Source organism: Lampetra planeri, chromosome 37, assembly GCF_965212315.1.
Source record: "Lampetra planeri chromosome 37, kcLamPlan1.2.h2, whole genome shotgun sequence".
Taxonomy (NCBI): domain Eukaryota; kingdom Metazoa; phylum Chordata; class Hyperoartia; order Petromyzontiformes; family Petromyzontidae; genus Lampetra; species Lampetra planeri.
The window spans coordinates 2,242,807-2,256,277 of record NC_136143.1 but is presented as its reverse complement, the minus strand read 5'-3'; the positions used below and the strand labels follow the sequence as shown (position 1 = coordinate 2,256,277).

Sequence of the window (13,471 nt, the reverse complement as noted above, 5' to 3'; positions counted from 1 at the left end):
TGTCGGCTCGTCACCATGTCCTGGATGACCTCCCAGAAATCTGGCAGCTTTACTTAACAGGGGACTAACAGAACTAGCTCCAAAGCATATGTGTGTGTGTTATAGATATAAAGATACATCAGGCAAGGGCCTTCGCTTTTGCAAGGAACGAACACACGTGCGCGCGCGCACACACAAGGACGTTAAGGACGAACGGAATTTGCATTGCACGGTGCGTCACGTTATCTGGTCTTCATTGCTGCGGCTTGCACGGAAAGAGTCGCTCAAGCGCACCGTGTGTCGAGCAGCTCTATACGAGGGGTGGTGGTGGAGGTGGTGAGTACATTTGGATACAGGATAGGGATTGACAACTCGTGGTTAAACTCGCGAGGAGACGCTTAGCCCACGGGCGAGAGCAGAAACTGGTACCACCTAATGTAGCAACACCTCAGCACTCCCCATGTATGTCGAGAGCTAATGAGAGTGGACTACTTGAGCACCCAGTCGATTGACGCTATCGAAGGTGGAAACGCTGACTAAAGTCATCGGCTCCGGGCTCCCTCCCAACCTCCCCTCGGTGTTTCCGTCGCCGCTCTCGCGAGAGTCGCCCGCGTGCCATTTGGGCGCCATGCGCGACGTCTCCGCTCCACGTGCTGGGAGCCTCCTTCCCAGCAGGAGAAGCTTTTCCCGGCACGTGCAGCAAAACGTCGGACATGGCGCTCCGAACAACGGGCACGCGGGAACAACACGAAACATGCGCGCCGGAGAGGCGCCACGTTTCAATGTGGGAGGGAAGCGCAGGTCGGGGAGAGGGTGACCGGGTCCGGGCGCTGGGTGGTGGGGTACGATGTGTGGGATGAGTGGCGGCGTCGTCGAGCGACTCGCGGCTCCACTCGCCCGCGGGACGGTCCCGCCCATCAGCGCGACATCATCTTCACGAACTCTGCGGGAGCGAGGGGAGAGGGGTTACGAGGGCAAGGAGGTAGGAAGGGTGAGGAGGTAGGAGGGAAGAGGAATATACTGGGATCAGATGCGGATCTTGCGATTCGTTTCACACGCTGGAGCTTCTTTGAGAGCTCCCACTGCATGGAACGAAACGTCGGGCACCCTGCTAAAAAAACTCCGTACAACCCCTGAAAACATTCTGGGCACAACCACGGCAACCCGGGCAGTCATAGCGACGTGTGAAGCTGCTAGTGGGTGACACGTGCTTTTTAGATGTGTTTCGTTTTGGTGGTGAAAGTAATATAGTATTCGTAGTCGATGATGCTGGCAGTGTGTGGTATTGGTAGTGGGTGATGGTGGCAGTGTGTGGTATTGGTAGTGGTGATGGTGGCAGTGTGTGGTATTGGTAGTGGTGATGCTGGCAGTGTGTGGTATTGGTAGTGGTGATGGTGGCAGTGTGTGGTATTGGTAGTGGTGATGGTGGCAGTGTGTGGTATTGGTAGTGGTGATGGTGGCAGTGTGTGGTATTGGTAGTGGTGATGGTGGCAGTGTGTGGTATTGGCAGTGGGTGATGGTGGCAGTGTGTGGTATTGGTAGTGGTGATGGTGGCAGTGTGTGGTATTGGCAGTGGGTGATGGTGGCAGTGTGTGGTATTGGTAGTGGTGATGGTGGCAGTGTGTGGTATTGGTAGTGGGTGATGCTGGCAGTGTGTGGTATTGGTAGTGGGTGATGGTGGCAGTGTGTGGTAGTGGTAGTGGTGATGGTGGCAGTGTGTTGTATTGGTAGTGGTGATGGTGGCAGTGTGTGGTATTGGTAGTGGTGATGGTGGCAGTGTGTGGTATTGGTAGTGGTGATGGTGGCAGTGTGTGGTATTGGTAGTGGTGATGGTGGCAGTGTGTGGTATTGGTAGTGGGTGATGCTGGCAGTGTGTGGTATTGGTAGTGGGTGATGGTGGCAGTGTGTGGTGTTGGTAGTGGGTGATGGTGGCAGTGTGTGGTATTGGTAGTGGGTGATGGTGGCAGTGTGTGGTGTTGGTAGTGGGTGATGGTGGCAGTGTGTGGTATTGGTAGTGGGTGATGCTGGCAGTGTGTGGTATTGGTAGTGGGTGATGCTGGCAGTGTGTGGTGTTGGTAGTGGGTGATGGTGGCAGTGTGTGGTATTGGTAGTGGTGATGGTGGCAGTGTGTGGTATTGGCAGTGGGTGATGGTGGCAGTGTGTGGTATTGGTAGTGGTGATGGTGGCAGTGTGTGGTATTGGTAGTGGGTGATGGTGGCAGTGTGTGGTATTGGTAGTGGTGATGGTGGCAGTGTGTGGTATTGGTAGTGGTGATGCTGGCAGTGTGTGGTATTGGTAGTGGTGATGGTGGCAGTGTGTGGTATTGGTAGTGGTGATGGTGGCAGTGTGTGGTATTGGCAGTGGGTGATGGTGGCAGTGTGTGGTATTGGTAGTGGTGATGGAGGCAGTGTGTGGTATTGGTAGTGGTGATGGTGGCAGTGTGTGGTATTGGCAGTGGGTGATGGTGGCAGTGTGTGGTATTGGTAGTGGGTGATGGTGGCAGTGTGTGGTATTGGTAGTGGTGATGGTGGCAGTGTGTGGTATTGGTAGTGGTGATGGTGGCAGTGTGTGGTATTGGTAGTGGGTGATGGAGGCAGTGTGTGGTATTGGTAGTGGTGATGGTGGCAGTGTGTGGTATTGGTAGTGGTGATGGTGGCAGTGTGTGGTATTGGTAGTGGTGATGGTGGCAGTGTGTGGTATTGGTAGTGGTGATGTTGGCAGTGTGTGGTATTGGTAGTGGGTGATGGAGGCAGTGTGTGGTATTGGTAGTGGTGATGGTGGCAGTGTGTGGTATTGGTAGTGGGTGATGGAGGCAGTGTGTGGTATTGGTAGTGGGTGATGGTGGCAGTGTGTGGTATTGGTAGTGGTGATGTTGGCAGTGTGTGGTATTGGTAGTGGGTGATGCTGGCAGTGTGTGGTATTGGTAGTGGTGATGGTGGCAGTGTGTGGTGTTGGTAGTGGGTGATGGTGGCAGTGTGTGGTATTGGTAGTGGTGATGGTGGCAGTGTGTGGTATTGGTAGTGGTGATGGTGGCAGTGTGTGGTATTGGTAGTGGGTGATGCTGGCAGTGTGTGGTATTGGTAGTGGGTGATGCTGGCAGTGTGTGGTATTGGTAGTGGTGATGGTGGCAGTGTGTGGTATTGGTAGTGGGTGATGCTGGCAGTGTGTGGTATTGGTAGTGGTGATGGTGGCAGTGTGTGGTATTGGTAGTGGGTGATGGTGGCAGTGTGTGGTATTGGTAGTGGTGATGTTGGCAGTGTGTGGTATTGGTAGTGGTGATGGTGGCAGTGTGTGGTATTGGCAGTGGGTGATGTTGGCAGTGTGTGGTATTGGCAGTGGGTGATGGTGGCAGTGTGTGGTATTGGTAGTGGTGATGGTGGCAGTGTGTGGTGTTGGTAGTGGGTGATGGTGGCAGTGTGTGGTATTGGTAGTGGTGATGGTGGCAGTGTGTGGTATTGGCAGTGGGTGATGGTGGCAGTGTGTGGTATTGGCAGTGGGTGATGGTGGCAGTGTGTGGTATTGGTAGTGGGTGATGGTGGCAGTGTGTGGTATTGGTAGTGGGTGATGTTGGCAGTGTGTGGTATTGGTAGTGGTGATGTTGGCAGTGTGTGGTATTGGTAGTGGGTGATGGTGGCAGTGTGTGGTATTGGTAGTGGTGATGGTGGCAGTGTGTGGTATTGGTAGTGGGTGATGCTGGCAGTGTGTGGTATTGGTAGTGGTGATGGTGGCAGTGTGTGGTGTTGGTAGTGGGTGATGGTGGCAGTGTGTGGTATTGGTAGTGGTGATGGTGGCAGTGTGTGGTATTGGTAGTGGTGATGGTGGCAGTGTGTGGTATTGGTAGTGGGTGATGCTGGCAGTGTGTGGTATTGGTAGTGGGTGATGCTGGCAGTGTGTGGTATTGGTAGTGGTGATGGTGGCAGTGTGTGGTATTGGTAGTGGGTGATGGTGGCAGTGTGTGGTATTGGTAGTGGTGATGTTGGCAGTGTGTGGTATTGGTAGTGGTGATGGTGGCAGTGTGTGGTATTGGCAGTGGGTGATGTTGGCAGTGTGTGGTATTGGCAGTGGGTGATGGTGGCAGTGTGTGGTATTGGTAGTGGTGATGGTGGCAGTGTGTGGTGTTGGTAGTGGGTGATGGTGGCAGTGTGTGGTATTGGTAGTGGTGATGGTGGCAGTGTGTGGTATTGGCAGTGGGTGATGGTGGCAGTGTGTGGTATTGGCAGTGGGTGATGGTGGCAGTGTGTGGTATTGGTAGTGGGTGATGGTGGCAGTGTGTGGTATTGGTAGTGGGTGATGTTGGCAGTGTGTGGTATTGGTAGTGGTGATGTTGGCAGTGTGTGGTATTGGTAGTGGGTGATGGTGGCAGTGTGTGGTATTGGTAGTGGTGATGGTGGCAGTGTGTGGTATTGGCAGTGGGTGATGGTGGCAGTGTGTGGTATTGGTAGTGGTGATGGTGGCAGTGTGTGGTATTGGTAGTGGGTGATGGTGGCAGTGTGTGGTATTGGTAGTGGTGATGGTGGCAGTGTGTGGTATTGGTAGTGGTGATGGTGGCAGTGTGTGGTATTGGTAGTGGGTGATGGTGGCAGTGTGTGGTATTGGTAGTGGGTGATGGTGGCAGTGTGTGGTATTGGTAGTGGTGACGGTGGCAGTGTGTGGTATTGGTAGTGGTGATGGTGGCAGTGTGTGGTATTGGTAGTGGTGATGGTGGCAGTGTGTGGTGTTGGTAGTGGGTGATGGTGGCAGTGTGTGGTATTGGTAGTGGTGATGGTGGCAGTGTGTGGTATTGGTAGTGGGTGATGCTGGCAGTGTGTGGTATTGGTAGTGGTGATGGTGGCAGTGTGTGGTAGTGGTAGTGGGTGATGGTGGCAGTGTGTGGTATTGGCAGTGGGTGATGGTGGCAGTGTGTGGTATTGGTAGTGGTGATGGTGGCAGTGTGTGGTATTGGTAGTGATGATGGTGGCAGTGTGTGGTATTGGCAGTGGGTGACACTGTCTGTGTGGTATTGGTAGTTGGTGATGGTGGCAGTGTGTGGTATTGGCAGTGGGTGATGGTGGCAGTGTGTGGTATTGGTAGTGGTGATGGTGGCAGTGTGTGGTATTGGTAGTGATGATGGTGGCAGTGTGTGGTATTGGCAGTGGGTGACACTGGCTGTGTGGTATTGGTAGTGGGTGATGTCCGCTCGCCGTCTCTACCCTCGAAGTCGACGTGTCCGTCTCCGTTGGTGTCCACGTCGCGCACGATCTCGTCGATCTCCCGGGCCGACACCTGCTCCCCCATCAGCTGCGCCACAGCCTCACGCAGTTCCGCTGAGCTGATCCTGCCGTCCCCGTTCGTGTCAAACTGCGGACGCGCCGCACAAAGGCAGGAAAGGTGGGCAGTAGTGGGAACTTCAGCGAAAGCCATCGTACCGTACTGTTCCTGCTTCTTTGCTGTACGTATGTACAGTCTGCTCTGCTATAACCCATGTTTTCATAACGCCAATTTTATAACGTGGATGCGAATTGGATATAATGCCATCGAGTGAATTGAACTACGTTGCGTGAGTAGGAATAAGCGGTTGTACAGCTGCTTCGGCGTAGCATCACACAAGGCGGGATGCTGCTGGATGCTTCTAGATGCTACCCACATGCCTCCGTGTTTGTTCGGCCTGCGTATGCATCTCACACATTATCGCGGACTGTGATTTACCCTACAATGATTATTATTATAACGCTATTTTTCATAATGCAACGTTCTTCAGGAACACACCTACCACGTTAAAGGAAAACAGAATGTACGGTCATAATATAAGTTTTTTTGCGTTAGATCGGGTAAATATAAATGTGTCGTTAAACCCGCCACCACCCTACACAGCCAATTAGTAAGGTTTGTCACGTAAACAGAACATGCCAATTCGTTACTGGTACAGCACACTGGTGTGTTGGAGAGCAAATCCACAACATATCCACAACATTTGCAATGGATGTTCTCTCCAACACACCGGTGTGCTGTACTAGTACTGAATTGGCGTATTCTGTCTACGTGACAACCCTTACTAATTGGCTGTGTCGGGTGATGACGGGTTAAACGACACATTTATATTTACGTGATCTAACCCCCAAAAAAAACTCTATTATGGATGATATTGGTTGCGAAAGCCTACGTGTACGTTGAACTTCTTTCGCACTCTACGTAGCCAACCGTGCTGACCGGACGTGCTGATGGACCCTCACTGATGTCCGGTCCCCTTCCATATAATCTCGAGGTGTAACGCTGCGCCGCCACGCGGCGTTCACTCGCTATCGAAGAGGGAGGGCGACCTGGAGGCGCCAGGAGATGGAACCGCAGAGCAGAGAGAGGCAGCGGCCACACTGTCAGCCAGCACGACCAACAATTGCCCAAGCTCTTTGATCCTCTATACCCAGGGCTGGAAATGGGAAGAAATTTCTGGGGGAATTCATAAATGATTCCCCCCACTACTAGATCTGAGGAGGAGATTTGCTCCGTGTATGGTAATCTGTGTGTGTCTGTGGGTTTATAAGAGCATCTGTGTGCATCACTGTGCATGTCTGTTGGTCTTTTAGTGTGTTTGTGGGTCTCTGAGTGTGTCGGTGGGCCTCTGTGCGTGTCTGTGGGTCTCTGAGTGTGTCTGTGGGTCTCTGAGTATGTGGGTCTTTTAGTGTGTCTGTTGGTCTCTTAGTGTGTCTGTGGGTCTCTGAGTGTGTCTGTGGGTCTCTGAGTATGTCGGTCTTTTAGTGTGTCTGTGGGTCTCTGAGTGTGTCTGTGGGTCTTTTAGTGTGTCTGTGGGTCTCTGAGTGTGTCTGTGGGTCTCTGAGTGTGTCTGTGGGTCTCTGAGTGTGTCTGTGGGTCTCTGAGTATGTGGGTCTTTTAGTGTGTCTATGGGTCTCTGAGTGTGTCTGTGGGTCTCTGAGTGTGTCTGTGGGTCTCTGAGTATGTCGGTCTTTTAGTGTGTCTGTGGGTCTCTGAGTGTGTCTGTGGGTCATTTAGTGTGTCTGTGGGTCTCTGAGTGTGTCTGTGGGTCTCTGAATGTGTCTGTGGGTCTCTGAGTGTGTCTGTGGGTCTCTGAGTGTGTCTGTGGGTCTTTGAGTGTGTCTGTGGGTCTTTTAGTGTGTCTGTGGGTCTCTGAGTATGTCGGTCTTTTAGTGAGTCTGTGGGTCTTTGAGTGTGTCTGTGGGTCTCTGAGTGTGTCTGTGGGTCTCTGAGTGTGTCTGTGGGTATCTGAGTGTGTCTGTGGGTTTTTGAGTGTGTCTGTGGGTCATTTAGTGTGTCTGTGGGTCTCTGAGTGTGTATGTGGGTCTCTGAATGTGTCTGTGGGTCTCTGAGTGTGTCTGTGGGTCTCTGAGTGTGTCTGTGGGTCTTTGAGTGTGTCTGTGGGTCTTTTAGTGTGTCTGTGGGTCTCTGAGTATGTCGGTCTTTTAGTGTGTCTGTGGGTCGCTGAGTGTGTCTGTGGGTCTTTTAGTGTGTCTGTGGGTCTCTGAGTGTGTCTGTGGGTCTCTGAGTGTGTCTGTGGGTCTCTGAATGTGTCTGTGGATCTCTGAGTGTGTCTGTGGGTCTCTGAGTGTGTCTATGGGTCTTTGAGTGTGTCTGTGGGTCTTTTAGTGTGTTTGTGGGTCTCTGAGTATGTCGGTCTTTTAGTGTGTCTGTGGGTCTTTGAGTGTGTCTGTGGGTCTCTGAGTGTGTCTGTGGGTCTCTGAGTGTGTCTGTGGGTCTCTGAGTGTGTCTGTGGGTCTTTGAGTGTGTCTGTGGGTCATTTAGTGTGTCTGTGGGTCTCTGAGTGTGTATGTGGGTCTCTGAATGTGTCTGTGGGTCTCTGAGTGTGTCTGTGGGTCTCTGAGTGTGTCTGTGGGTCTTTGAGTGTGTCTGTGGGTCTTTTAGTGTGTCTGTGGGTCTCTGAGTATGTCGGTCTTTTAGTGTGTCTGTGGGTCTTTGAGTGTGTCTGTGGGTCTCTGAGTGTGTCTGTGGGTCTCTGAGTATGTCGGTCTTTTAGTGTGTCTGTGGGTCTATGAGTGTGTCTGTGGGTCTCTGAGTGTGTTTGTGGGTCTCTGAGTGTGTCTGTGGGTCTCTGAGTGTGTCTGTGGGTCTCTGAGTGTGTCTGTGGGTCTTTGAGTGTGTCTGTGGGTCATTTAGTGTGTCTGTGGATCTCTGAGTGTGTATGTGGGTCTCTGAATGTGTCTGTGGGTCGCTGAGTGTGTCTGTGTGTCTCTAAGTGTGTCTGTGGGTCTCTGAGTGTGTCTGTGGGTCTGTAATAACAGCCATAGAGAGTTCACGTGGGGATTGGCTTGCCGGTCCTGCTTGTAGCCAATAAGGGTTGAGATAGGGACCATGGCCCATGCGTTATCACGACAGGTCATCAGGAGTGATTGGCCTAGCCATTCGGGGCCCCAGCCAATGGGGAGCCGGATGAGGGGCGTGGTCCCGGGATTGACAGGGAACCATCGAGAATGGTCGAAGCTGTCCATGTACGATTGGCTGGGGGAACCACGTGACGAAGGTATTAAGAGCGAGTGGAGGGGAACGATCGAGAGCAGACTGGAACTGACGAGAGCAGGGTCACGCGCGGACGGGGGCTGGGGTTGCCACGTGCGCGGTGGGGACTTAGTGCGGGGTCTGTCCTCTCTCCGTTGTCTGCCAGCAACGGAGAGTGAGGGAGCAAGTGTATTGTGGAGTGGAAAATAAAAGGACCGATTCCGAAGCCGTCTCTGGAAGGATTATTACACTGGTGTCAGAAGTAATTCTGCGACTGTTTGGACGATCGTCAAGATGTCTAAACACCTCAGAAAAAAGAACCTGCCCGTGCCTCTGTCGGAGGAAGAGGCCGAGACGGAGGAAGATGAGCTGTTGGGAGCTACAGCCCTGGTGCCGCCGACTGACGACGCTCGCCTCGACGCCTCTCAGCGTCGACCGTGGGAAGATGCGACCGCCGCAGGACCGAGAGACGAATGGCGGCTGATGGCGGAGCAGATTGAGTCTTTGCGCGCAATTCTGCTAAGCCTGGTGACCGCGGTGGCGTCCTCACCAGCCGTGGGTCGCCAGATCGCCGATCAGCTGGACGCCGCGGGAAGGGGTCCTGCTATGGAAGCGGGACCCGCCATTGCTCCTGCCACGCGGGAGGACGCCGTCGTCTTGGGTGGGGCGGCTGCGCCGGAGTCGTCGGCCACCATTTTGGGCGCGCCTGCTACCACGCGGCCGCCGGACGCCATTTTGTCTGTACCGAGCGGGGAGCGGGAACGGCGGTCGGAGATGCCCGCGGCACGCGCCTGCCACCGCGGACATCGCCTTCCACAAATAAAATAATTTATCGCCGGGGGCGATTGGAGTGCTTTTACGTGGCGCTTCGAGTCGGCTTTTAGATCCGTCAACTGGACGGAGAAAAAAGCGCTGGGAGCGCTACCTACGCTGCTCGATGATGTGTCTCTGGGAGTCTTCCGCTCCATTCCGGCGTCCAAGAAGAAGACACTGCAGGATGCGTTCACAGAGATGGCGGAATTTTACGACCCGCCGACATCGGCCACCAGAAAATTTATGTCGCGTCGCCGGGCACCGGAGGAATCGCCGTTGGCCTATCGGGGGGCGTTGATGGCGATGGCCATGGCCGCCTACCCCGACGCAACGGCCGAGCATTTGGATCCACTCATCCTTTCCCGCATGCTGGAGTTGTCTCAGGAGCTCAACATCTCTCTACCAGTGTGCGGCCACGAACCGCTTTCATCGCGGTGGGTGGCGCGCTGCCTGGACGCCAAGTTTAATCTCAAGCGGTGGGACCAGATGGCGGCGTGGACGGGGAAACCCGAGATCGACGGGCCGCCTCTGGGGTGGTCTCCGCGACTGGTTGTCCACTGCTCCGAGGACTCGAGCGACGACGACATGCTGGCTGCTGCTGTCCCGCGTAGGATTCCGGGCCGGCGGCTGCGTGACCAGCGGGACGACTACACGGCCCGACCGCGTGCGAGGGCCGGGTCGTCCGACCACCGGCCGACGTCGGCCGCGTGTTTTAAGTGCGGCAGACGGGGCCACTTTGCCCGTGACTGCCGCTGCCGACCTCTGCTGTCGCCTTCTCCGCCAAGGGGACATCCATCTCCTCTACCTGCCGCGGAACTGCAACAACCTCGGGCGAGTCGGCACAAATCGGACACCCGGCAGGTCGTGTCACATCACTCATCCACTCGCACTCATTCTTACACTCCTAAGGCCGATTTTACTTCTCCTGCTCCATTGACACGCTCTGCTACACAGTGGAAGAAATTGGCTCGCAGGATTGTGGCTGCGGCGTCGGGCTCGTCGACGGTATGTGGTACCATCGACGGCGTTGACGTCCGTATCTTGGTGGACACTGGCGCATCGGCTACCATCATTTCGGATGTAATTTTTCATTTGTTGTCCATTCCTGCGTCGAGAATACGCAAGGTTAATGATGCGTGTGTTGCCGCCAATGGGGGGAGCATGGGTATCTGCGGACAGGTGGATGTGCGCATCGCTATCGGAAATATTACCGCCGCAGGACCTGTGTTAATTTCTCGCTCGCTAGCTGTTCCATGCTTGTTGGGGACGGATTTTCTGCGCCGGATGCCGTTGCGAATACGGGTCGACCAGGACTGTTTGGAAATGCCGGGGGGTCGTAGGATGGCGTTCCTGCCTTCCCTGCTGGCCAAGGCGCCTACAGGTAACGCAGTTACTGCTGTAGTTGCGGCTACGGTGGAAGTTCCATTGGGAGCGCAAATGCTCATTCCGCTACGTTACCGAAAACCGCTTCAAATGGGAAGGGGTGCGAAAGGCGTGCTATTATCCCCATCGAATTCCGTATCGAAATCCTTTTCTTTGGCGGCGGCACAAACGATTGTGCGCCCAGGTCAGGCACCTTTCATACAGGTCTTGAATGGGGGACCTGATCGCGTTGTTGTTCCGGAGGGATCGGTGCTGGCTCACGCCACTACCGATTTCACCTCTTGTGAAAAACCGCCGCGCGCTCGGATGCCTGCTGATGGGTCTCCGCATGATCGTTCACAAGAACGCTGGATCGCGGATTTATGCGGAGAGAATTCTTCCTTGTCAAATGAACATAGGAACGCCTTGCGTTCGCTGTTGCTGCAGTACGCTGATGTATTCAGCAGGAATGATTTGGACCTCGGACGCACATCGCTTTTGTCGCACCATATTGAAACCGGTGCATCGCCACCTGTCTGTATGCACCCTCACTGCATGAGCCCGGCGGAAAGGGAACACGTGCGTGGGGCGGTAGATGAATTGCTGGCGGCGGATATTATCTCGCCATCCAATAGTCCTTGGGGCGCACCCGTCGTTTTGGTTAAGAAAAAAGATGGTGGTACGAGGTTTTGCGTTGATTTCCGCCGGTTGAACAAAATCTCGGTAGCAGACGCGTACCCCTTACCGAGGATGGATGACTCATTGGATGCTTTATCGGGTGCTAAATTCTTTTCCACCCTTGACCTGTCCTCGGGCTTCTGGCAGCTTCCCCTCGATGACGAGTCAAAACCCAAAACGGCATTCCGCACGCCGCAAGGCCTCTTTGAATTTAATCGGTTGCCGATGGGCCTGAACGCGGCTCCGGCCACGTTTCAGCGGCTCATGGAATTGGTGTTGGCGGGACTGCAGTGGGAAACGTGCCTCATATATCTAGACGATATAATTGTCTTTAGCCGCACGTTCGAGGAACACCTCCAACGCCTTGAGACAGTTTTTCAAAGAATGCGTGCGGCTGACCTTAAGTTTAAACCGAGGAAATGCCACCTCCTGCAACACTCCGTCCGTTACCTGGGTCATATTGTCAGTTCGGACGGCGTATCCACTGACCCTCTGAAAACGAAGTGTGTACGTGAGTGGCCCACACCCACTTCAGTGGGTGATGTTCGGCGGTTTATTGGATTCGCTTCCTATTATCGCCGCTTCGTTAAGAACTTTGCGACGTTGGCAAAACCATTACACGTTCTGACTGGCAAAAATCAAAGGTTTAAATGGGGGGCGGAGGAAGAAAGTTCCTTTATGGCACTTCGGGACCACCTCGCCACGGCGCCTACGGTAGATTACCCAGATTTTCACAGCCGTTCATCCTTGATACGGATGCTAGTGATATCGGCATTGGGGCCGTTTTGTCGCAACGTAAGGATGGGGTTGAGAGAGTGGTGGCGTATGGCAGCAGGGTTCTGTCCCCTGCGGAAACGCGATATTGCGTGACAAGGCGGGAACTTTTGGCAATTGTCCATTTTGTTCGATTGTACCGACCGTACCTGTATGGACGGAAATTCCTGGTCCGCACTGATCATGCGGCTTTGCAATATTCCCTCAAATTGGATCAGCCGTCAGGCCAATTGGCCCGGTGGTTGGAATCGTTACAGGAATTTTCCTTCGATATAACGTACCGAAAGGGAGCCTGTCATGTGAACGCTGATGCGCTCTCAAGGCTGCCGCCAGTTCCTCCGTGCACTCGCCTCACCGGCACGCACCGCTGCGCCGCACCGCCCACGTCGCCCTGCCCGGTTATGGGGGCGATAGCGAATGAGGACGACGCAGGGGCGAAAGTGAAGGAGGAGGACCAGCAGGTGTCGGTGGACACCGATGACACCTTACGGCTGCCGCACGCGGTCTGGTTGCGCGAGCAGGAGGCCGATGCCTCGCTGTCTCCACTACGTAAATTGGTTGGGAAACAGAAATCGCAATTGGCGGGCTGGAAGTGGCAGATGTTCCGGGGTAAGTCGGGATTGCTAATGTGTACCGACGGGGTGTCTGACCGACCACGCTTGGTGGTGCCTACTTCGCTTCGCTACGACCTGCTCTGTGCTCTGCACGCTGATAAGTTGATGCACCTTGGCGTCCAAAAGACTGTGGCCGCGATGCAAAAGGATTTTTTCTGGGCCGGTATGACGGCGGACATCAATGATTTTGTCCGCTCGTGCCATGACTGTGCGAAAAGGAAGCCGCCTCAGAACCACTATGTACCACCGTTGCGTTCCATTGAAGTGTCCCGTATTAACGAATTAGTGGCTCTCGACATTCTGGGGCCGTTTCCCCCGTCGGCTAGGGGCAATAAATACCTTCTGGTCGGGGTGGAATATTTTTCTCGATGGCCGATGGCCTGGCCTCTACCCGACCAAACGGCAGCGTCCATCACCGACGCTTTCTTGAACGGGTATGTCATGGACAAGGGGGCATCTGAAAGGCTGCTCACAGATCAAGGCCGGAATTTCTCCTCTAAATTGCTTAGGGAAGTTTGTGACGCGCTAGGTACAAAGAAAGTTCGCACCTCCCCATACGATCCACAAACAGATGGTATGGTGGAACGATTCAACCGTACCCTTTCCGCTATGCTTTGTCACACGGTCAGTGAAAAGCAAACCGATTGGGACTTGCACATACCAGGCGTCTTGGCGGCATACCGCATGGTTCCGCACACGTCCACGGGATACTCACCGTTTTATTTTTATGTATGGCCGTGAAAATGTTCCACCCATCGATGTACAACTGGGTATGCCGAGTAAACAAC

At 54.1% G+C, this 13,471-nt stretch overlaps 1 protein-coding gene across 1 annotated transcript in view; it reads right to left on the bottom strand.

Annotated features, from left to right (window-relative positions):
- Positions 1-818: 818 nt before the first annotated feature.
- Positions 819-13,471, bottom strand: part of LOC144730881 (calcium-binding protein 1-like) — a 29,662-nt gene continuing 17,009 nt past the window's right edge. Inside the window, exons 5-6 of the mRNA XM_078611681.1 lie at positions 5,169-5,316; positions 819-922 (exon numbers count right to left, since the gene is read on the bottom strand). Of these exons, the coding sequence (XP_078467807.1) occupies positions 897-922; positions 5,169-5,316 (174 nt within the window). The 3' untranslated portion in view covers positions 819-896. The remainder of the gene's footprint in view (positions 923-5,168; positions 5,317-13,471) is intronic.